The 25,751-nt window shown below is 33.4% G+C and overlaps 1 protein-coding gene across 3 annotated transcripts; it reads right to left on the bottom strand.

Moving 5' to 3' along the window:
* Positions 1 to 111: 111 nt before the first annotated feature.
* Positions 112 to 23,499, bottom strand: LOC106772055 (phosphatidylinositol-3-phosphatase myotubularin-1). Of its 3 annotated transcripts, XM_022785395.1 has the most exons (20): positions 23,343 to 23,499; positions 23,138 to 23,236; positions 22,959 to 23,027; positions 20,439 to 20,513; positions 18,940 to 19,011; positions 18,148 to 18,217; positions 17,208 to 17,257; positions 15,668 to 15,957; positions 15,488 to 15,561; positions 15,282 to 15,345; positions 12,223 to 12,282; positions 6,235 to 6,334; positions 6,014 to 6,127; positions 4,971 to 5,140; positions 4,764 to 4,848; positions 4,344 to 4,571; positions 3,536 to 3,595; positions 3,372 to 3,436; positions 1,169 to 1,448; positions 112 to 956 (listed from the first exon to the last, which is right to left on the bottom strand). In XM_022785395.1, exons 2-20 carry the CDS (start codon positions 23,183 to 23,185, stop codon positions 453 to 455), a joined length of 2,478 nt encoding a protein of 825 aa, XP_022641116.1. In that variant the 5' UTR covers positions 23,186 to 23,236; positions 23,343 to 23,499; the 3' UTR covers positions 112 to 452. The 3 variants fall into 3 exon arrangements, with proteins under 3 accessions (XP_022641116.1, XP_014513688.1, XP_022641117.1); XM_014658202.2 differs by having other exon boundaries at positions 23,138 to 23,499; XM_022785396.1 differs by lacking the exons at positions 23,138 to 23,236; positions 23,343 to 23,499 and adding an exon at positions 20,619 to 20,676 and having other exon boundaries at positions 22,959 to 22,990.
* Between the last annotated feature and the right edge of the window lie 2,252 nt (positions 23,500 to 25,751).

The following is a 25,751-nucleotide window of genomic DNA, read 5'->3' as shown; positions in this document are numbered from 1 at the left end:
AACTAACTATTATAGGTGTTGGTTAGTACGCATTCTTGAACTTCAACGTACATATCATGTCATAACCTATTGAACCTCTAAAACCTAATCCTGTCTTATTTTAGTGAAATATAATAAATACCAAGTCAGCGTATTCTGCATTAATGAGGCAAGACTTATACTTGCTATATACATTGATCCCTCTAGATATAAAATGATCATCTGTACAAAATTGATCTTATTGAAGAACAATTATGATTCAGTGACTATTCTAGATATGAATGTACTGAACATTCTCAAATAGAGATGTCTGCAGCTTGATGATCCATAACCTGTACAATTTCCGAGACCCTATAAAAATGACAGGGTCCTCTACTTCTCCCCTTTTTTTGGTCACGAGGAGTGGAAAAAAGAATCAACGACCATTCTCATTGTTTAAAGAAACCAAAATTGGTTACGCAACTGTTCACTGCTCACTCAGACTTGAAATAACTATCATTAATTGACAGTTGGTCAAATGCATCAAAGTTTGCCTTGAGGCCAACATACTGGCTACCTAGTTGAGCACAACCACCATTTGGCCACCTGCAGCCTCCACCTCCAGAGCCAAATGGGCATAGAGTTTCACATACCCGAACAATCCCACTGTTTCCATCATCATCATCTGCTGTAACTTGTACTGAAATAGGAGGGTCCGTTTTGTCATCACGCACATTACTATTTGTTTCTTTTCTTGAGGAACAACACAGAATGTCTGGGTTGCTTTCAATGTCAACAGTGCATTCACCACTACCAGAGACATGAACCTTGCACCCCATTGATTGAATTGCACGCTTTATAGCCATATTTTCTTTGCTCACACTCTTTGCCATGTTCATAGCTGAGCTGTTTATCTGCTTCTCACGTCGTAATTCAGCATTCAGTGACTCCATGGAATTTGTAACTTCTTTAACTTTTCTTTCTGCCATTTCTTTAGCCTGTTACCATCCGAACAGATCAATACTCCACAGAGGGCGTTGTAAGGAAATAAATAATTGTTTTGACAACTGACAGGAAAAAAGTGAATGACAGCCACCAAAACTAAGGAGCTACAACCATGTAGTAATCAATGGTGACTTTCCAAAAAGATGGAAGTCAATTGCTTTTAATGGGTCATAGCCAAAATCAGAAAATAGAGGAAAATAACTACCTTCTGCATCTCAGAGCATTTCATAACTATCTTCCTGCACTGCGCTTCAATCTCCCCAGCTTGTGCTTCTTCTGGGCATGCCCAACGAAGGTGAAATTGGGGCCACAATGTAGGCGCCAATGCTGCTGCTGGGGGTAGAAGAGCACCATTATGCTTGAGTGGATCATAGAAGGGATTGTAATGCACATGGGAACCTCCTTCCGATGTCCGTAAATCAGCTAAATAAACCCACAGACATCCACATGCCTCAAAAACATTGCATTTCTGCCTCTCCTTCTCACTAAAAGAATTGTAATCAGAACAAATACAATAACTAGCATCAAGACAACTGCAATTTGTCACATTCTTATTTCAGATTTCCAATACTTTAATCCCCAGGTACATTTATCATTGTTACCTCTATTGAGGTCATGTTAAATGACATTTACGGCCTCTAGTTTTAAAATAAACATACAACTACTTAGGTTCTTAACAAAATAACAAAATAGACATCCACCTACCTTATAGTTTTAATTAATAAAATGACATTCATCAACCTTATGTTTTTTTTAATAAAGTGACACTTGCCTTATTTTATTTAAATATAACATTTACTAAATCATAGATAAAAGGTAGGAAATTACAAATTAAAATTTTAAAATATAAAGATCAAAGGATTTTATAAGTTTAAAATTAGAGAGGCGAGTGTTACTTTATTAAAATATAAGATATGTAAATGTCAATATTTATTAAAAACATAAGGAATGTGAATGTCTATTTAAAAACTATAGGGGATATACGTGTCTTTTTATCAAAAACATTAACAAGTTTCAATTTTAAAATTAGAGGGCAAGCGATTGTCAATTAGCATGATTTCAGGAGAGGTAGGTGTAATTTCCTCTTTATCATTTAAAAGAGACACAAATATGGGGCTTCTTTATTGCCAATCTCAATACAAAGAAGAAGTTAAATATTCCTTTACTAACCATTTCTAATAATGAAAAGCATTTCATGTTTTAAAACGAAATCATCAAACCAGTATGATGTGCTACTATAGGTTATACTACTGAGTAGGGTAATGGCTTTGATTGAAAATTAAAAGGGTTGGCAGTTACAGAGCTCACAAAGGAAAGGAGGATAGCAGAAACTAAGTATCTCTGAGAATAACGACAGAAAGTGCTGACTAAGTGAAAAAACAGAATATCATATCATGTAAATATAACAAGATGCAGTCTGATATAATGGATAGAGAAAAGCTATGATTTGAGAATTCTCTCACAAACTTATATTTGTCAAGTAATTATGGTAGCTATAGTAAATTAGCAACAATATACCCAGAGGGATCCGAACCTGCAAGTCATCGCAGCCTATTATGGGTTTCAGACGAGACAGGATTGGAATGAAAATCTTTAGAATTGAGGAAAAAATTAGACTCAACCCACCTTCCACCTAGGTTGAACCATGGTGTCAACCTATCTAAAAAATGAAAAAATTAAATCACCTAAAGTCAAAGATATTGTTAAATGAAAATTTTAAATTTTTTTAATTAACTATGTATTATGTAAAAGCTTGGAATAGATAGATAGATAAAACGAACCTGGAAAACATGAAGTTTATGAGGACTGACTAGGGAGTTGCTATGACATTTTTAATTATGTATTATATGCAATCTTCAATTCTTAATTACGGAGTCTTCATTTTCATGTATTATATTTTGTTAAATATATTAAAAGTTTAAATAAAATATAACTATTTTTAAAATAAGTATTTTTAATTTTAGGTGGACTAGTTTAATCCACCAACTCATGGTAGTCCACACTGAACTAATATTTTTGAATCACACGTTGAATGTGTTGGGCTAAGCCGACACATTTATAAGGGTGGTAAAGGTGAACCAACTCAATAGCCCATTTTTACAGCTATAAATATACTGTGGGATTACTTTTGTCCCAGTAAAATAACAAAATTTGAGTGATAAGTGAAACATAACTGCTGCAAAAAATGAAGCGTAACTTTTCACAATTGTTTACTATATGTCAGCCTATGAGCAAAAAGTCCATATTGCTACGAAATTATTATTCGTAAATCCTAAACTACGTGTTGCTTGTGAAACCTACTCACACTACGTTGTTATCTTTCACTGCATTCTCAGTGACAAGAGTTAGAAAAAGGGTGTCAATGACCACAACCATTCCATGGAGAAGACGAGTATCAAATAAAGTACCTGTTACATAAGAAGTTTCCAAAACGACAAGAAAGCATGCAGTCTATGAAGTCCACCAGGAAAGCCTGGGTCATAGAAAAATGAAATAGAAGTTACTAAAAGAAAATATATTAGAAAGAAAACCATGCAACGAAACAAATACATAAATATGCAAGGGTGCATACCGCAGAGAATTGAAAAGCAAAAGGATACATCCGCAATAATTGTGAAACACAATCAACCCACTGAAAAAATACAAGAGAGTAAGCTCATAATAGAAAAACACTGAAGATAACTGTTAAAACATAGATTCAAATCGAAGTAAAGCACCAATCATAGAAGGCAAAGAAAGAACAAAATAGCCATCCAAACTCCAAATCTAAACATGCAACTTTGCACATAATTAAAGTCAAGCTGAAATTGGTAGAAAAATATATTTTATGCCAGTATAACAATAATGCCATTAAATGAATTTGAGTACAAGCTAACTCACAGTGTAATACTATAAGCAAATTAACCAACCATCATTTCAAGTTAATAATACAAAATCATCCTTAAAAATGATATAAAAATGAAGAGCATCCTTGTTAAATACAATTTTAAAAACATGGAAAACCAAAATGAAGTTTAGTAAAGATTGTCCAGCACGTGTCATACAGATACAGGAATAGGTGTAGGACACATGTCCCACAATTTGATTCTTGAAGCAAGGCAAATGTATGTACTTCGTAGCTTACAACAATACGGTCATATTTGTAGTGATATGAACCTTGAAAGAATTAGGTTAAGCCATTAGAAACTGAAGCATTTACTGCAGCCTCTATTTGAATGAGATTTCAAAGAAGGAAAAATCGAGAAAACATAACCCAGTTAATTTTTATAAACTACATAGTTGATTAAATGAAGCCCATAAACAACAGAACCCTGCTTCCCACTGGGTGCAGTTAGCTAATGCCTAAACCATTTAATCCATATCTAAAATAAGAAACCAACCTGCAAAAAAATAGGAGAATAGTTGTTGTTGTTATGTGAGTGAGATGAAGCTGGAGGTTGTGATGAAAATGTTCCTGCTGACTGGTGGACAGGTGACGGTGCAAAATTTCCAGTTGAAGGCTGCCTAGATAACTCAAAAGGCATGTTGCCAGTTCCAGAGACTGACGGCATTCCCACCCGATCAGAAAATGGATGACCAAAAGCAAGCCAATCTTTTTCAACAAGTGCCTGCATAAGGAAGAAAAATGTGAAGCAAAATTAAATTGAACACGTAGTTTTGAAAAGCAAAATTCATTTTCCAAATGTCAAAAAAATGTGATAGTTTGACTATGGAATGTCAAATAGTTAAACTTGCTAATCTTCTTATGGTGACATTGAAATAGAATTATATTCAACAGTTGATTAATGCCAATCCCTTACCTGAAACCCTGTGAATGTCCGATAATATGGATCAAGCAACAAATTAGCAAGTGAAACCAACTGGCTTGTCCTATCCCACCCATCACTGCATTAAACAAAAGGGAGTTGAGGGGGTGAAAGGCTGCTAGATACGAAACAAACTTTAATATCATCAGAAGGAATAGATTGATAATTCTCAATCTAGATTTCACAGTTTTAGACTACCACCTGCAATGCACAAGAACAGAAGAGTTTTCAATTGCAACACGAGCAGCAATCCAAGCTGCTCCAGCCAACACATTCTGAACATGCAGTAACCATCCAATGTCCCCAAGGGTTGATACCGAAGCAGACATACTACTTAGATTGCCACCACCCCACGTTGACCCACCTTGTCTCTAAATAAACTCGTAAACAGTGAGAATAAAATTCGGAAAAAATTAGAAACAGACTATGTTAATTGATCCCCAGCAAAATTAACCTAGCCAATCATAAACTGAGGATATCTAAAATTAGATTAAATCAGTTTGGAAAAGAAAAATCATCAGACCCAATCAATCATTAATTCATCATTAAAATAGTTTGGTTTAAAATTTCAATCCAATTCAATTGACTCGAATTAAAAGCATTTGGGATTGGATCAGTTTTCAATTTCAGTCTTATTTTTATTCTTCTTTGAAGTATTCAAAAAATTACCAAGATATGTAATTAATATAAAAAAAAATTAAAAACATGAAGTATCTAATCTACAAGCATAATAGAGCTAATAGTTGTATGACTTTTCAAATCTATACAATTAAATTCACAACTTGAAAAATGACAATTATGTTTATATACTTTTATGAAATAAAAGTAAATATAAGTGATCTCATAAATTTATAAATAAAAATATCAACATACTTATAAGTTTGGTTTGGATTAGATTGATTTTTTAAATCGAATCCAAACTCCAATACAAAAAATAGTTTGTTTTTTTTTTTAAGTTTTTTGCACTGGTTTTTATGAACAACCATACATAACACAGTTCAGTAGAAAAGTATGAGAAATGCCACCAGGATGAATTCTTAAATTGTTTAACCATACTGGATGATTTGTGGAGGTACAAGAGAAATACTTTTGTGCATGCATCATGATTCACATCTAAACTTTTCATCAACGCAACAATTTTAAAAACAGTTTACTCTAACAGCTCCAAAGCGTGTTATTCTAATAGCCCAATCAATTCATCTAATGCCGCAACAGGTAAAATGTTCAAACATTCACAGACTAACCAAGAAAGAGGACATTCCATCTGATGACGCTCTGCCATGAGTGTCCATGTATTCTCGGAGCCGAACAAAGCTGTCTCTCATCGCATGGATGTTGTCTATCCCCAAGAAGACTACCTGGTAAATAAAATAAGAATTCAGCTACTTTGGAAGTAAAGTCAAATTTATAATTATAAGTGGACAAAGCAAAAAATCACAACTGGTCAGTTCAAGCCTATCAAAACCTCGGATTGAAAATAGTTTGATGATGATTCTGAACCACCTCCCATGGCTCCATTAGCCAATGCATTTTTTCTTGGCCGTGCATCAACAATATATAACTTTCTGAAATATAATTTGAACAGCAGTTTCAAAAAATGAAGAAGATCGGACCAAATCACACCACAACCAGCACACTCCCTCACACACAAAAAGAAGACACAACTACCTGAAGATCACATATTCTGTAAGTAGAATATTTAAATGTCAGTAAAATTACTTATGGAAATGCTTCACTTAAGGCCAAAAAATTCAGGTGGTTTTTCCCAGGAAGGATAGGGAAGGAAATTGATAGAACTCTTGACATAGATAGAAGGAAAGGTAATTTTTAATTGACTAATAGGGAATATCTCCCTATGAGAATGACCCAAGCTCCAGATATTTTGAGAGGTCTAAGCAACTCTTCACAAGTTTCTAATTCACAGATGTCCCCCTACAGTATCCCATTAAACCCCTTTTATAGCAAGTGTTAAACTGTAGGGAAGAGAAAAACACAAAGATGAAACCTTGTGTTTCTAAGTCAGGGAAGATACCTTCTTTATATGGAGAAAAAGAAATCAATGCAATAAGTAGAGGGATTTGATATCCTCCAATAGCAAAGATATGATACGGGAAGAAATAAAAAAGATTCCTAAAAATACATGTATAATTTAGATATTCTTCATTATACAGGATCAGCTCCTTGTTTGCTACCCTGATTAGATAAGATCTACTCCTTATTTCTATAATTACGGTACTTCCCCTCAAGCTAGATCATATAGGTCGGATGTACCTAGTTTGATGCAAATATAATCAACCATCAGTCCTCTTAGACATTAGTGAATGTGTCAATCAATTGTTCATTAAAGTTGACAAATCTAATGGTGATGTCTCCATGCTCCAATTTTTCTCTTATCGAATGACAATCAACATCAATATGTTTATAACACTGTCTGGTTGTCAGATAAGATGCATTTGAGAAGTTTCTCCCAATTTAAGTTCTTTGAGGAGTTTTCAGCCATATGAACTCATTAACTAGTGTCATTATTTTGCTTCTGCTACAGCATTTTGTTTCTTACTTTTACATGATATTAAATTACCTCCAACAAGAATACAACACCCCAAGTGGAGCATCTATAGCCTACTGACCTAGGGGTGGCAAAGCATGTCAGCCCAGCTCGTTATTGGCCTGAAAAAAGTGGCACAAAGCAGGCTGGCCAGCCAGAGCAAAGTGGGTCAAAAATCTTGACCTGCCCCTCCCAAGGGAGGGCTAGTGGGCTGGCCCACCAACTTTTCTTTTTAATTTGTATTTTTTTTAAAAAAAAAAAATAAAATATATATATATATATATATATATTAAAATCATCTATAATCATATAAATGTTTTTTAAGTTTTTAATTGATTAATTAATGTCTTTAATTGGATAAATTAAAATAAATATTACTTTTATATGTTAAATATTCCATTATAATTAATAAATAGAATTTAGTTTATAGGTGTTAATGATTTAAGCTACAATATTACTTGTTTTAATCTTGATACATACAATTTGTATGCTTGACTTGACTGGGAAGGGTTAGAATACATATTAAATAGGTATTTAATGTAGGTTGTTAGCAATTGTACCTATGAATTGTTAGAGTTAATTACCTAGATATTCCTAATGTAATTTTCTTCTATAGAGATAATCAATCTCTTAAGCTCTTTTTCTCATATTTTCAGTCTTGACTAACAATAAATAGATTTGATATCTTTTAGGCTTAAATAGTGATTTGGTCCCTATAGTCTTTTTAGTTAAATTTAATCCTAATATTTGTTAAATAGAATCAATTTGAGCCTTTTTAAATTGTTGCTAATGTCGTTTGAAAGTGTCACATGTCAAAATCAACTTCATCTTCTACCATGGAACCATTCTTTTTCTTTTTTGTTTTCCTCCGCCTTCATCCACTAGGTGTAGTTAAGAAAACAAAATTGAGATTTTAACATTTCCCACCCGCTCTGCTGTGCTATGGTGAGAATTTTGTTTTTTGGAATTGCATAAATATGGTTAACCTTTTGAAGCAATGGTGTTTTATTTGAAAATGGTGCAAAATGAATATTCAATAGGAGGTGGAGGGAGGTGATGGGAGGTAGTAGGAGGTGGAAGGAGGTAAAGGAAGGTGGAAGGAGAAAAATAAAACTATGAAACCATGAAGAAAAAAAACAGAAGAGTTTTAAAGGAGAAAATCAACCAAATTTTGACACGTGACACTTCCAAACAAGGAGTAAATTGACTCTATTTAATAAATATTGAGACTCAATTTAGTTAAAAAAAAAATATAGGGACAAAGTAAATCATAGTCCTAAATATAGGGATACCAGATTACTAATAAAGCCTATCTTTTAATAATGATAGTACAAGTTGTAAAGGTTGAGAAAAAAGCCAACTGCTCTTCTCTTTTCCATGTCTTCTTCCTTCTCATTCTCAACAACTGAACTTTGAATTCTGGATCAGATTTGGTGCCCTAAAGATCCAACCATAGAAAGCTCTCATCCGCATTCAGTCAATTTTCAATTCCCTCACCGGTAAGCCAAATTCTCCTCTCTTAAATTTGGGAATCATGATCATGCAAAGGAAATCTGCTGCATGCAACTTTCCTAAGCTTTTTCCCCCAAATTTCTAATCACATTCAAACTCTAAAATCTGTTTTTTTTTTCCCAAATTGACACCCCATAGGTGATTCTAGCCTACTTTGAGTCACAAGCAAGCCACTGCGGTTCCGTTGAGTTGTGTCACCGTCGAGGTAAAGGGAGCTAAATCCAACTGAATTTTTGAAAATTTTGTGGAGTGAGTATGATCTGAACTAAACCTTTGAGTATGTTGTTGGAGGTATTTAAAACTTGTTTGTTCCTTGAGAAGGGTAGAAAATCTGTTATAAGTTCATTTGATGGTTGGTAGGATGAATTCAACTTGATTTTGGACTAGCTTTAGGAGTTTTGACAAGTGATATTTTGAATTAGATGTTCTGGGCTATAGGTGCTGATTTAGGATCTGTTATCGAGCCAATTAAGACTTGTTCAAGTGGTTAGTTTGCAGAAAACAAGTGTATAAGGTGTAGGTTTGAGTTTAGGTGTTTTTGGAATGTCAAAAATGGTATGATACACCTAGTTTCGGGTTTGATGATCCAATTGACGTTTAATTTCAGTTATAAATATGTTTTTCCATCAATTCTAATGTTTAGGAATCCCCTTTGAGGATTAGATAAGTTCCAAGTGTATAAAAAGCTAAATCTGCACTTGCTGTCAACTGATATCGCGCTCAAGCGCCACTGATCTCGCTCAAGCGCCACTGGACGCAGCAACACTTTTCAAAATTTGTTTTTGGTAGTTTTTGGGGTTCCGGACGTTCGTTTTGGATGTTCTTTAGGTCGTTCTAGGGGTTTTTGACCCTTCCGGAACCATTGGTAAGGGTCTCCAAGATGTTTGAATTACTTAAGTATTGGTAATTAAAGTTGATAAAGAAATTGGTAATAATAAATGATGTTTCTGTGAAAATATGTAGTGTATGAGTTGTATATGTTTTATTATACTTCTGAATGAGATTGTATGATTACTTGAATGATCTTTGAGGTATGAAATATTGTGTGAATTAATATGCTTCTGAATGAGATTGAAAGATTTATTCAATATGGATTGGTGGAGTGAAATATGATAAAAGGATGAAATTGTGGTCTTTGAAAATCAAATAAGATCTCTAGGTGAGATCAAATTAGTGTTTAGAATTATTGTAGAGGCTTTCATATGGGGGGTTATCCCTAACACTCTAACAGTCTTTCATTCTCACTTAGAGAGGATTGACGCGTGTGGTGAGAGTAGTGGGAGGTCCTAGGGTAGACGCTATCACTGGAGGTCTATTCCGCGGTAATGGACTAACCTTGTGTGTGGTTGGGTGAAACCCCTCGGCAATGGCTTTGCAAAGCAGTAGAGGCCACCACAAGTGCACAACTCGCCCCAGCTCTACATACATTCTAAGTCCGGACGAGTCTAGGTTAACTAAGGTTTATCTCATGCCTGAATTGATTATTAATTGTATGTTCTTCTTGATTAATTGTATTAACCATGTGCATGTTTTGAATACTAGCTTACCCTTGCTTTGTTTGCTTGTGTGTGCTGGGTATGATTTTCTCTTTTGCAATAGATCATCCAACTTTGGATGTGAACAGAGGCCGATGATGATACCTCTTTGGAGCAAGCACTAGACGGTGGAGATGCAGCTCCCAGTTCCTAGATTTCCATTTAGTTTCTTCTCTTTCATTTCATTTTGAAAGACTTTATATGTATGTAAAGCTTTTAGATTACCCCTTTTGGATGAAAATATACCTATATACTATCATCTAGTACATCTTACTGCTTTCTAGTATTATAGTTGATGCATTCCATGGTCATATACTAGCTATATATTTTGGGATGTTATACAAGTGTTGGGAATATAAGGTTCAAGTATAACAACAATTAAAATTCCCTTGTTGCCCACTTTACATGATCCTCAATATATTATCATAACTTTTTTAAAATCCAAATTAAAATTGCAAATTTTTATTAAATATTATATAAATGTATATATATAAATAATGAGTGAGAATTATTTCTATCTACATTTGTTGTCAAATTTTTTTTGTTTTAATTGTGGTACTCAAATATCAAATCCTGAAATTGGTTTCATGGAATAAATCATAAAAGTTATATATTTTATGTTTGGAATAATATAAAAAATAAAAATAAGGATAGTTAAATACTAAAAAGAAATTAATGACTAAAAGAAAAAATTGTGTCCGTTATATATATATATTAGTTGAATTATCCGAGGCCAATTAGTTGAATTATAGAACATGGGTAATAAAGTCTTACCCAAAGGAGAATACAAATTCATAAAACAGGATTATTAGCTGTACACCAACAATAGTGTTAGCTTCGCAACACTTTTTTGAAGCACTTCTTATCATTTTTAACTGCTACCTGACACTTTATTTGTGTCAGATATATCCTGGACATGGATACGTAAGCCTGATCCATGTATCGGTGCATTTACATAAACTCGGAAGAGCTTTGTAAACTCATCGTAGACTTGTAAGACTTTATTTCATATGAAAAATATTTTAAAATGACATAAATAACACAATAATTCAATATTATATGTTGCTAAAAATAATTTTTATATCTTTTATTGTATTATTATTAGTTTATCATATTATATATTTTAAATATCTTTTCTAATACTATTATTATTTTATCATTATTCTAACTGATTATATGATATATTATACTTTACATAAAAAAAATGTTGAACTTAAATGTTGGCCCAACAGTTCAACATAGTAATAAAGGAGGCCTAATGGTCCAGCATTGTAAGAGCGGATTAAAAATGAAAGAGATAAAACCCTAACATGTTGTGCCTCCAACCCTAAAGCTGAGGTGGAGAAAAGAAATGGGAGTAGTGAGATGGCAAAGTGTGGAGGAGAATCAAAACAAAAACAGAGCAGAGCAGAAAAGACACCAAGAGAGATCTATAGGTGTAATAGAAGATTGCAACATCAACACTCAAAATAGCCAGATTATTGCAAGAGAACCAATGAACCATGAAATCATTCCCTTGGTGCATTTTGCATATATCTTGACCTGGAACAAACAAAGCTAGTGGCATTTTTGGCTAATTTATAGTGTCCAACTCAGCTCACTAAATTGCCTCTAAACTCGCAATTTCACAGTTTAACCAAGTTTACTCGAGTTTTCATGAGCCTACTTAAAAACGATTCTAAGAGCGAGTTTAAACAGGTTTAAGTGAGTGAGAACATAAAGTCAAGTTTACTAGTTGAATCGTGATTTTGATAACCATGCTTACTGTTATTCTTTATAACGAAGATTCAACAAGGTAAAATGGGGATGTACATTGCCTGCATAACACAATGCAAGAGTATAATATTAATATACATCTTACCTCCTTGAGCCACTATCTAGCTTGCTACAGAGTCCGGCCACAAGTTTTTCATCCATGTTGCTGGAGGAAAAAACATGAAAAAGCTTGTCAGTGTTCTGATCATTTCATTTATTATAAAAGAACTTATTTAAAGAAAGCATCATCCAGAAAAAGAAAAGAAAAGAAAAGAAAAGATCTAAGCAGTCGCCTGTCCCCCATAAAACAAATAAATGAAGTAATCACTACACCATATGTAAAGAAATCACATTTCATTCCATTCACAATATACCACACTAAACGAACACAATACTACATGGACTTGCAATCCATCCATCTACAGAGAACAAATACTCACTGTTTAAGCAGTACAACAGAAGTAAATCAGATTCTAATATCTATAATTATATAAATATGATTCTTACTTTTATAATTGTAACAGTCCTCCTTAAATTGGAGCATATAAGTCATATTTGCTCAGCTTGCTGCATGTGACTGATCCTTGGTTCTCTAGAGATTTGGTGAATATGTTTGTTTATCAGTTAATCACTGGAGTTAACAATTCTAGTAATGTTAGGAAGGGAAATATTGAGAGAGAGAGAGAGAGAGAGAGAGAGAGAGAGAGAGAGAGAGAGGAATGTGTATTATAGAAGTGAACTTGGAAATAAAAGGGGGTTATGCGGTTAGTTGTTTTGGGGGAAGAGACTCTCAGAAAGTCTATAAAAATACTTTCCCTTTGGAAGGTGTTAAGGATCTATCTTTTTGGCATTGAAAGTCTTTGACTTCGGTGACAGGGAATACCCTGTGTCAAAGGAAGTTCTTCCTTTGTAAACATTGGTTTTTTTTAGCTAATAGTGAATAAGTTAGCTTGTGGGTTTATCTTTGCTTCTTTTTTGTCTTGTTCTTTCATCACGGTTTCTAGACTCCTAATAGGTGACATCTCCATACTACAACTTTTCTCTTATGAAATGACAATCTACTTCATTGTTGGGTTCTCTTATGAAAGATAGCATTAGAAACAATGTGTATTGTTGTTTGTTTGACAAATATAAGGTGCATTTGGAAATTTTCCTCAAATTTGAGCTCTTTGAGAAGTTCCTTCGTTGCCCTATATCTTGCTTCTGTACCTGATCTTACCACAACAATTCACTCTTATTTTTTGAAGATATTAAACTACTCCCAACAAGAACATACTATCCTGAAGCAAAACATCTATCATTGGGTGTGCCTGCCAAGTCAACATCAAAATACCCAACAACTTCCACTTATCTTCATAAATAAGGTCTTTTCTTGGGGCATTCTAAATATATCTAAGAACTCATCTGGATCCCAATGATCTTGACAAGGATTACAAAATTGACTTATTACACTCACTACAGAGGCAAAGTCAAGAAGTAGCACCATGAGATAAGTTAGTTTACCAATTAATTATTGGTATTTCCCAAGATCCAAATACGACTTTCCTTGGTCTAATACAAGTTTGATAACTGGATCCATTGTGTGTCTACAGGCTTAGCTTTATCCTTATTTCTTTTAAATTATACAAAGCACATTTCTCTCTTGGATTGAGCAACTTCAATACCAAGGAAAACCGTAGTTGATCAAGGTCTTTGTCAGAAACTCTTGAGTTGGTTACAGTTTAGATGGACAATAACCCATTATCACTACTTGTGATAAGAGTATCATCCACATATACAATAAGGTAGATATATCCTTCGGGAGAATGATGGTAAAATAACCCCACTCTGTAACATTCCAAACCGCTAGATGTCTAAACCATGCACAAGCTGACTGCTTCTAGCAATAAAGGGGCCCACGAAGATAACACACCTTGTCTAAGGACTTTCCTAAGTGACAAATCCAAGAGATTGCTCCATGTATACTTCTTCATCAAGATTTCCACAGAGAAATGCATTCTTGATATCAAAAGGTCTTGATATTCCTGATTATAAAGATATGATCCTTATTTTTGTAATTATAACTACCTTACTTTAGTGAAACGGGAATGTAAAAGCATCACTATACTTGCTACAATCCCACATGTTTTATAATTGTTCTATATAAATTCAACTGGTGCTAGTAGTGGAAGATGGAAACTTGCAATGGCAAACCAGAACTGATAATGTATGAAAAATAAATACAGAGGATGGCTTTGTGGATTATAGTTGAAACATGGTGACTATGAAAAATAAATAATATTTACACTAAAACCTGAAAATATTATAAATAAAGAAAAATTAATATCATGCTTTAAGAAAAATAAACTAGAAACCTTTGAAATATAGCAAACATATCACTCATGGCTTAATATCATACATATCAGACTGACTTTTGTAGAACAACAGAATCTCAATACTTTTGTTGAAAGAGAAATAGAAAGAACAAAACTTCAAAACAATTTTATAAATAAAAAGCAAAATTATCAAAAGTAAATAGTGGAAAAGAGTATGATTAGAACAGAACAAGGAAGCTGAGAGTAGAGTATGTGTTTTGTTATAAAAATAGTATATGAACGTTGTTAACAAACAAGTGTGATTGATGGGAAGAACAGAAAGGACAGGACGAGGGAGAATAGAATAGGAAAAAGAGGGAAAGGAGGGAAAGTAAAAAATAGAAAGAAAAAACATAGCAAGACCCCTATTGACTGCGAACAACTGGAAACTTGCATGAATGTCTGAAAGAGGGCATGAGAGTAGGAAATGGAGCAGAGAGAGCCATGGCTGACAGTTTAGATGAATGTTTGTGTGAAAATGGCAGTGAGTGTAACTATTCGAAACTTGGGTCATGTAGGTTGTGACATTTTCAAGTTTTTCAATAAAAACACTAAATTATGTTTGCAGCGAATTTGCAAGATAGTGCATGTGCACCCTTTGAAATTTACAAGATAGTGCACCCAGCGAATTTTGTCCACCATGGACACCACACTGTGCCCACCAAAAGCTGCAACACATGCACTTACCATGGTGTTTACACAAAATTTACAACAGTATTACACCAGAGTGCCATTTGACAATGCACCTAGAACAAAACAATACGTTTCTTTTGCCTTTAAGAGGGCATATTTGATAAATAGAAAGCATTACCTCCTCATGTTCATCATAATACCAACTAAGGGTTGAGAAGATCGTGCAACAACTGCTCCAGTCACTGTGATCAGCAACTCCATAGAGTTAGAAGACCATCCTCAAATTACAATAACAAATGGCAAAAGTACAGAAAAGTAAATAATGGAAAATAAGAAACATAGAACTGTGTCAACTATTAAATGAAACCTAGATTCTGCACATACATGGATGGCACCATGAAACTACAGGCAGTCGACTTCTTGCACGGAAGCTGGATGCCTGGAGCACTTCTTCATCACTAGCATTGAGACAATTCGTTGTAAACATATAGTGGTCTCAAGCTTGTCAATGTAGACAAAAATCACAACTAGTGCAAAAGTAGAAAGTTTGGCCTCAATAATTACCTAATGATCTTTGGAACAACCAAAGCAAATGGATAACTCTGGCACATTGTATAACTGGAATTCACGCTACTTATTCTCCATAGTTCATTTGACCAGGTGAACGACCCATTTTCAATTATATCGATTGATGCATGATAAGAACCTAGGCAAAGAAGCCGACAATATTCATCTAGTAAACGGACTAATGGAGTAGTGTTCTTAAACCTAGAAGGTCCTGATGCAAAAGCATAAAGATCCCATAATCTTGTTGGCTTTGTACACCTCAGTAGCGCATCAAACACCAAACGTCTCTGTAAAATTTTCATAATTAACATTAGATCCCAAACATGTTAAAAGAAAATAAAAAGCATCCACTGACATCCTCACAGGCCTACAACACTCTTAAAGTGAAGTGTACCAACTACTTCAGATATTTTCTGTCATAAAATATAATAAAATTATTAATAGAGCACCAATAATTCAAACTAGCACGTGATATAATTAAATTTCCGCATTTTCTCTAAAATTTCTTGTTTTTTTCCTGCCAATGAAAGTTGGCTCAATTGGGACAGTCGTGATTTAAGCTGAACAAATGTATAGGTCTTGGATCTGATTCTTGCTGATGATCCACTATCAGTAGGTATCCCCTAATTGTTGTGCACTTTACCTAGGTTGTGAAACAACTCATGCACCTTCACAACTTTTGTATAAAAAAAACTCAAAGAATAGAAACCTGAATACAATCAGTAAGAAGATAAACTTGCTCTATATTTGTCAAAACCATGCTGCTCATTATGTATTTTAGGAAGTTTTTATTTGATAATGTCTATATTTTTAATCTTTATTACAGGTGTATCTTGCTATTAAAACTAGGGTTATGTATTTAAAAACAATCCATAATTACCAGGATTTGTTTCCTAAGAATAAGGCCCCTATATTTCCTTAAATAAGTAGCAGGCTCATATATCTATAGGTCCAATGACTTCATTATTGTAATATAGAAAAAATATATTATTATTTCTAAATTCTGAGAACATTTAAACTAGGCTCTAGGGCATGTTAACCAGGCTCTCCACGTACGTAAACCGAAAACTAACCTTAAATGTTGGGGCCCCTAAAATTTATAAGGTCAAAAGCATATTAATGAAAAAATCAATTAATTCATTAGTAGAAGCATATATCTTGAAGAGAACTTGCTAAAGAAAATTAAACCATCTATCCTGTCCAAGGATCATCTACAAAGACCTGCTGAAAAGAAAACAGAGGTTTGTATTTCATTCTACCCATGTTCGCTGAAATTACATGTGCTTAGAGTCGTTTATGATGATCACATAGGATCCATGTGAAGAACTTTTCTGTGTTTGGTTGCAGTTCCTGGTGAAGGAATGAAGGGAAACTAAATTGATACATTAGAAGTATTCACAACAGCCATTTGAAAGAGATGTCAATGACATTTTTACCATTTATAAAGATTAACTTCAAAAGTGTAAATAAAATCACGCTACGAGTGAAACGTGCACCATTTTACAAGGTCACACAACTACTGTCATGGTAGAATTACCTGTTTTGTACGTGGTCTGAAACTGAAGACTAAAATTCTCATATCTTTTCCTGCAGAAGTAAATCAAGAATAATATTATTCTTCTATAATAATAAAAAAAAAAAAAGCTACTTAGATTTAAAATTCTACAAATGTGGAGTATAAAGAATCCCCTCCTTAATAAAAAAAGGAAAAAGTAAAGCAAAAAATATTATTGCAGAAAGCTGCTCAATTTATATCATAAAGTAAATCCTTAAGCCATGCACTTTACACCCAACAGAAGCATTAATTAAAAAATAAATACACAAACAGAAAGAACTAACTAGCTAGCCATTAAGGCATCAAAGTTTAAAGTTATAACCAGTTTTAGCCCAAACTCAAAACATTGTTCCAAATAAAAGTTGTCATCACAGATTACAATAGAACATTTCAAACCATAATACATGTAATACATATACCAAAAGCGCAAGCAATTTATGGTGCTCATAAATTTGCAACATATCAATCTCTCAGAAATATATAACCGACTTTGTGTGCCTTCCCTAACAACTAAAATTTCTAGGAAAGTTGGTGCTCAACATGGTATCAAAGCATATATGATTAAGTGGGGCACGATTGCAATCTTTGTCAACCCCATTCTTCTAAAATATGTTGAATTTAAGCAAAAAGTAGAACAAGCATGTATACTGTCCATGCTTTAAGGCTGAAGGAATCTTGAATAAGAGGGTGTGATAGAGGTCTATAGCCAATATTGTAAATGTGTTTTAGGCTACTTTAACCCATTGTTTCATTTGAGCCTATTATTGAATGTAAAGGGACAACCGTGAAGGGAACTTAGGTTTCCAATCAATTGCAAGATTAATCTTCTATTTAATAGTTAATAGTTTATGTACAAATCTTGTACAGTTATTTCATTAATTACATATTTAAAAGAAAATGACTTGGAGGAGCTTTTGCATACCAATCACCTGGAGCAGTCTCTGAGCCGGTGTCTTGTCTACATAACGATTATTTGACTGAACCTTTACAACCTAGATTTATAAGAGAGCAGTGTATGAGATTCCAGATAATTAAAAGAAAAGAAGGTACCAGAATCAAGCCACAAAAAATACACTCGTATGTTCATAAGTCATAACACTACATAAATATAATTATTTTCACAACATTAATAGAATAAGAAAGAGTACAGATAATAATTCCAGTTGCTGAGCTCATATGAGCATATCACCTAATGACGCAAATCCATCTCATTGACAAGTCAATCAAATAAAAAAAAATCCAGAATCATTCAAAAAAATTGTTTTTATAGAACTAACCATTTAAAATATCAAAGTTCTATTTTCCATTTATGAATCAGTCTAAGTACACTTTGGGTATTTTTGGTAAATACAACAATTAGTAATGAATTCAAGACTTCATATATTCTACGACCAATTGCTAAATTCTAATGTAAAATAATATGAAAGTGTGTCCACGCGTGAACATTTGCGCATTGAAAGGGGAAGCAAAGAATAAAACAAAAATAAGTGAAGAATGGGATTAAAATGGAGGCTGAAAAAATGCATGCAAAAGGGTCATGCATGGTCACACCAAATTATTATTCAAATTTCATTTCCCATATGTCTGCTTGTAGTCAACATATATGTGAACAAGCAAAGAGAAAGTTTGGATCAATCTAATGCAGCATAACTAAAGTAGATAACAATATACACACAAAAGAAAATACTTTGCAGAAAATATTGCATAAACTTACTATCTTGTTAAACTTCTCAATGGTTGCTAGTGGAATCGTTCCAAGGGAAATAACTTTTCTAGTACCCTCACTCTAGAAAATGCAAGGAAATCAAAGAATAAAGTCAATACAGGTTATTTACAAATAACTAGGCAGGTAAAAAAAAGGCACACCAATCCGCAACAGAAGTCAGGAGCTTAATAAGCCTGATATTGGATGAAGGTGAGGCAACTAATTGCCACCAACTGTATCCAATAAAAGAAACAGAATTTGGCACCAGAAAATAATGTTCCATAAACTGATTATATAATTCACACTCCATACAACAGATGCTAATGTTCAGCATATGAATCAAAAGTTAGATTCTGCAAGTGCAATACATAAGTGACTTACAAAAGAAGATAAACCACTAAGCAGTCAGATTTTAAATGACTAATCAAGGGACATCAACCAGCACACAATAAAAAATAAACTCTTCCTCTCCATTAAATGCAACACTCCAAACCAGTTTCTTTAAGGTAGAGCAGTTTTTTAGTGGCAGTTTTCAGTCTTCTTTTTCTAATCATTTTACATATTTTCATACAATTGATATTATATTTTATAGTTTTTCTGTGGAAAAAGTATTTTTGGTCCCTGTACTTTTGGTCAAATTTAATTGGGTACAAAATCATATTTGACATAAAGTTCAGGAACTCAAACCATATATTTTCCCTTTTAAATTTTGAGTTAGCAGGCACTGACCTTGTTAGAACATATCTAAGCCTAACACCGGTAAAAATTGAAGTTGGTGTACTTAAGATTGGAATCGACCATGGCTAGAAAGGTAATCACGAATTATGCCTAGGCTCACACACATGCATTAGCCACAGTTTCAAGATTGATGGTCAGGTCAGGTGCTATGAACAGTACCAACAGCATAGATATTTAAGGCTTGAAAAGATTTGGAAAAGGAAGAATTGAACAACAAAAAACCATGGTATGGAGAATGTTTAATGACAACAAAACAACAGGTGGAAATTAAAATGCCACTTTTTCTAATATATCGAAAGAGTTAATCATTAGCTATAGTTTCAGGCTTGATGGTCGGGTCAGGTGCTATGAACAGTACCAACAACATACATATTTGAGGGTCAAAAGATTGGGAAGAAAGAAAAAAAGGTCAACAAAAAACTATGGTGAGGTGAATTTTTTGACAGCAAAGCAATAGGTTTGGGTAACATGGAAATTAAAATGCAACTTTTTGCTAAAGAGTTAATACTGTCTCCAAAACTTCCTCTTTATCAAGTGCTCAGGCCGAATAAAAATTCAACAATTCTTCAGCCAGCAGCATACCATGATTTTGTCAACAAAAATTCTTAATTATCACACCAATATATTAATATTATCTTTCCTATGAGTATTAATTGCCTTTCTAGGTCGCGGGCATTCCCAAATCATAAATTCAAGACTTCTATGGCATCATACTACCTGTAAAGAATTATCCAGGAGTTATGTAGAAAGTACTACAAAACTGAACTTACCAGAAAAATAAGACGGAAATTTGTTACCATCAATGTGCCAGCATCATCTGTATTAACAAGAACAACACCATGTCCCTGAAAATAAACACCAACACCAACTTAGATTCATTTCATATATTCAATCATGATAAGTGTGAAAATATCAAAGCTTTGTATTAAAAGTTAGCAAAAGGTTCACACCAAAGAAAAATTTCTAAGAACACTTGCTTTCCAGGTATATTATCATCCTGTTTCATTGCTGAAGGTCCACATTGAAGAGAAATCAGTTGCTTTCTTCGGTATACTTTGTTCTAGTACATGCAAGTCAGGATTTCTAAAAACAATTCCAGATCATATTTTAATTATCAGTTCACACATGCTTAGATTCTCTCTCCCTCGTTTCCTTTCCAAGTATTGCACCATTTTCTATGCATCACATATTTTCAAAAATCCTTTGTAATTCTAGTTAATGTGCCAAGCATTACTTTTGCATCTCAAGCTCAACATGATTTCAAAGAAAAAACAATTGCCTGTAAATTAAACCAAGAGAGATGAACTAAAAATAAAGGCAAGGGAAATTAACAGGAAAACGCATAAACTGAACTAAATGTTTAACTTTCATTATATCACTGCAAAAATCATAATTAAGACAAACATCTATCAACGCTCCGCTGCCAGACTAGAATACATGGCTAGTCAGTCTTCCATCTATTGACAAAAAGGAAGTGGTTTCCATAAGCTGATTTTTCCTATTTAAGCAATAGTGAAACAACCATCCAATTTGTTTCAAAATATGTTCCACTTTAGCAAATCAATAGTGTTCATTTTCCTTTAAATAAGGATACTTTGATCAAAGTTTTCACTGTAGTGCATTTTATTTTTACGTATAAGTGTGATCTGCAATTTATTATTACATAGAAGTGTGATTTGCATTAAATTTTGGTAATGGAGCGAGTATATAAGAAACCTAACATAGTTGAGAAAAAATATTAGCTCTTTAGCAACCCAATTGCAATAAAGATATGAGCAGTATCAAATAAAGTAATTTATAAGAGGCATTGGTTAGTCAACATCTTATTTTCCCAATAACTGGAGACCGTTTATAAGATGTTTATGTATCTTAGTTCATTTATACATAAAACAATTCAACCCACTAGTCCAGTGCTTAAAATGTCATATCCAGGTCAAATATCTTCAACTCTATGTTTGTTTTCGGAAGCAATGTCATCTACCAAATTGAGCTTGCAGTATGATAATGTGAAGAGAGGAACAGAACACTGACCCACACTTTGCACACAAAGTCCTATCCACCAGTCCCCACTCCCCCAAGAACTATCCTACATCCTGTTTGGCTCCATAATTACTTAAAATATTGAGAAGAAAAGGCCGAGTTGCTCACGTTGGTGCTCAGCTGTATATTATATGTTTGTGTGTATTATATGTGTAAGTATGTGTCGAAAAAGCAGCAGTGAGTAAATCAACAAAAAAGAAGGCTACAATTTGGAATGGGAGAGGAACCTTGGAATCATTTGCTAGATTAATTAAATGGGGAAATTTTGGAAAAGATAGTGAGATGTATAAGGAGCCATTACTAAAAATGTGATCAAAAGCAACTAAATCAATTAGTCATGGAGCTTGGCTATTGGATTTAAGTCCAAGATATTCCTAATACTCATCTTCAGAAAGCTTATGCTCAATCTTTTGACTTGGATACACTGGTTGTTTTCACAGGAAAACCACGCAAGGATTAACATGTTTCTTGAGTGTGTCCCATCTTCTTACAATAAGGATTAACATCTTTCTTGAGTGTTAACAGCTTAAACCACGCACATTTTCCAATCAAAACAGATACCGGATGTATCACACAACATAACAATCAATATCTGCACCATCATATTTTGAGTAAATGACAGTAATGATTCAGAACCAATCAGTTGAAGGAAAGAATTTTCATATAGATATTAAATTGGAAGATTGTTTGCAGGTCACATGCATCAAACTCAGAATGCAGTGATTCCACAATGTATTGCACCTTCACACGGAGGTAATAAAAACAACAGAAATACTAACCCTGATAAAGTTTTCAAGAAATTCTGTAAGCTATTTCGTTGGTATTCATACAGAGGTAACCAAGACAACAGAGCCACTGAGCCCAATAAAATTATCAAGAAATTCAATAACCTATCTAGTTGGGTAAAGAACGTGATGAGTTCGAGACAACTTAAGTTTCTCAAACGAATCTTTGACGAGCTAGCACCAAACCCTACATGTACTTCTGGCAAATCCCCAGTCACCCTTACCATTCTCAGTCCTATCTTCATTCCCCACATTCCACACACTTTCGAAGACTCAACACACGATCAAAACCAGGCTAATTCATTCCAAAACAAAACTTCTACACAACAAAACCACAACCTCTCCACAAATAACACTAGAAACAACCTAGATTACCAATAAAAAAAAAAAGACAAACGGTGAATTCTCAAAAATCTTGGAAACAAATGAAACAACAGAGAGAGAGTTTAAGGAATTGTTGCGTACTTCGGCAACAACTTGCTCCGACTCGATCAAGAAATCGAAATTCGCATTCGAGACGAAGGGCGTAATTGGCTGCATATAAATTACGTAGAAGGTGAATAACAGATTGAATCGAGAAATGAAGAAGGTTAAATGAAAGAAAAGAAAAAAAAAAAAAAAAAAAAAAAAAAAAAAAAAGGAACCTCAATTTTGGTCCATTCGAGGGCGTCCCAGCTTCCAGTTACTTCCATCTTGGAGAAGTCGGAGACGTCCCGGAGAGAGGTTGTTCGAGTGGCACGGTGCTTCGGCACATCCATGCCAGAAACGGCGGAGGAGGTTAGACTCCGGCGAGTGATGTAAGAAGAAAAGAGAGAGAAAGAGAAAGGGTTGCGTCAAATCGAAGATTACCAAACGTTCAAGCGGGTTATGGTGTTGTGTAGTATGGTAAGTTTCGTGCTCCCGCGTCACATTATTAAGTTGCGTTGTGACAAACAAAACGTGTTGGTGTTTGTTTGTAGTGATGCTTCTACCGCCCCAGTGTTCCAAGCCAAGCTATCGTTATCTTTCTCTTCATAAACATCCCTTAATATTTCCATCTCCACTATTATTCATACAACCCTGTTTTTCTAATTTTTTATCAAATAATTCTCTTTAATTTTTTCTGTTCTTTTCTGTGATTTTTTAGGACTTTTCAAAATAATTAAAAATCTAATTATATGTTGGGATTATTCAGAACAGTCTCTCAAAAAATTATTGTAAATAAACCTGAATTCAACTTCTACTTTTAAAAAAGTAATTTCTATTTCTTTATATAAAAACAATCTATTTTCATTTTAAACAAAATGATTCATTTTCTAACTGTCCACAATTTTTTTTAAACGAATCTGTAAATTAATTTAAGATAATTATTTGTGCTTGAAACTAGTTTATGCATATTTTTAAAATAAATAAATAATTTGCTTTTGACAGACTCGAATTAAAAACTTTAGTGCATTACATGATGGTACCATACTTTAGCACGTACATTACATAAATATTTTGATTCTCTTATTAGTTTTTATAGTATCTAAATTCTTAAAATTTAGATTCTCATTCCAAATTTCTTTCCTTTTCTTTCTTTTTGTCGGAAAAGAAAAATATTCGACAATTAATAGAAATTTAATGCATGAATAAGGTGACATTGCTTTCAATGTATTGGCAATGAATGACGTGTAAGATAGTTGAATGAAAATAAGACTTCATAATGTTTTATTTTTATTTTTTGTATAAATATCTTATACATTTTCCTCGATACCAATCCACATAATCAATGTCATGACACGCATTTGATATACTCTCATTAATTATTGAATAAAGTTTATGATGAGAGATTTAGTCTTAAATGATGAAAAAAATAAAAATTAAGTGCTAAAATAAAATGTCATCATCATTATAATAAAATAAAATGTTACTTAAAAGTATAGAAAACGTATAATATTTTTTATTAGATCAGTGCTGAAATAATATAATCTGTTTTCTATTATGTTGTCCTTTTAAAAGGGGGAATATAAAGTATTTAAACCAAGTCATGCACTACCAACGTATGATGTACGTTTAGAAATACATTACTCACGGTATAAATCTCCCTTTGGTGCTCTAAGTTTCAACGAAGTCCTTGAGAAGTTAAATATATGTCTTATCTTAGAGATGCTACGTGGTGATCAATGTTTGGTTGTAAAATACAGTAAGAGAAAATAACTTTGTCGTTGTTTATCGCATTCATATTTATCTGCAAAATTTTGTATGTGTTTCTAAGCTTGGTTCTTTTAGTGCTCCTAATAGTGTTAACTTATTTTACATACAGAAATTAACATAATAAATGTAGTGTTATATTTTGCATTGCAAAGGAGCCTCTGAAATGTGCTGTAATAGGCTTGGTCTTCATCACTCAACCAAGTCGTTTTCTGTAGTTGAACTAAAAGGATGATTGAGCCAGTGAAAGTTTACTTAATTAATGCTCCTAGAATATGCTCACTGCTAAAAAGTCTTGTATGCTGTTAGACCAGTTATAATTTAGTTTGAACATGTCAAATGATATTTTTTTGTTTTTAAGGTAGTTTCTTATTTTTCTTCTCCATCAACAACTCCTCTAGTATCAAGGAACAAAATCTTTCATCTGTTGGTAGCATTCTGTTTACAGATACTGATAGACTCAACAGAAAAAATGGTTCAACCTTGATACACTGCATCTTTCTCTTTAATTTTATATTTTTTATCATATAAAACCAACCATTGGTATTCTTGAGGGAACTGTGAAATGGATATTGAATAAAGTTTCTAGCAATTTACTCTTACCGAGTTTGTTGGGAAGAACTAAGAGTTTTGTAATATTAGATTTGTGGAATGATATGGCAGATGATTTGAAGTGATACCTACCATGACTTAAATAATGCATTACAAGGAGAGAAAAAATATGAAGAAGGCAAAATATAAGGTCTGGGTGTGATTGTTTTAAATCAAGAATAGAATGAGTATGATACTTGGATAATTCTCTCCATGAATAATCAAATAGTAAGTTCAAAATCTGTCTTTCATGTAATCGCAATATTACTAACAATTTAATGTTGATTGAACTATTGCGGGAGCAGGGGCCCTCCTTGCCCCCTGGATCTGTCACTGGTCATAAAAATATCATTTTAATTACGGTCTGTAACAGTCTAAAAGCAAGAAATGAAATGAAAACATTATAAAATTGTTTAAATAATAATAAAAATAAAAATTAGAAAATATCTTTACATATAGTAAATATAAAGCATTTGAAATCTTTGTGTCTCACCA

The sequence above is a fragment of the Vigna radiata genome, chromosome 8, assembly GCF_000741045.1.
Source record: "Vigna radiata var. radiata cultivar VC1973A chromosome 8, Vradiata_ver6, whole genome shotgun sequence".
NCBI classification, from domain to species: domain Eukaryota; kingdom Viridiplantae; phylum Streptophyta; class Magnoliopsida; order Fabales; family Fabaceae; genus Vigna; species Vigna radiata.
The sequence above is the reverse complement of the archived record's forward strand: the minus strand, read 5'-3'. Positions and strand labels throughout refer to the sequence as shown.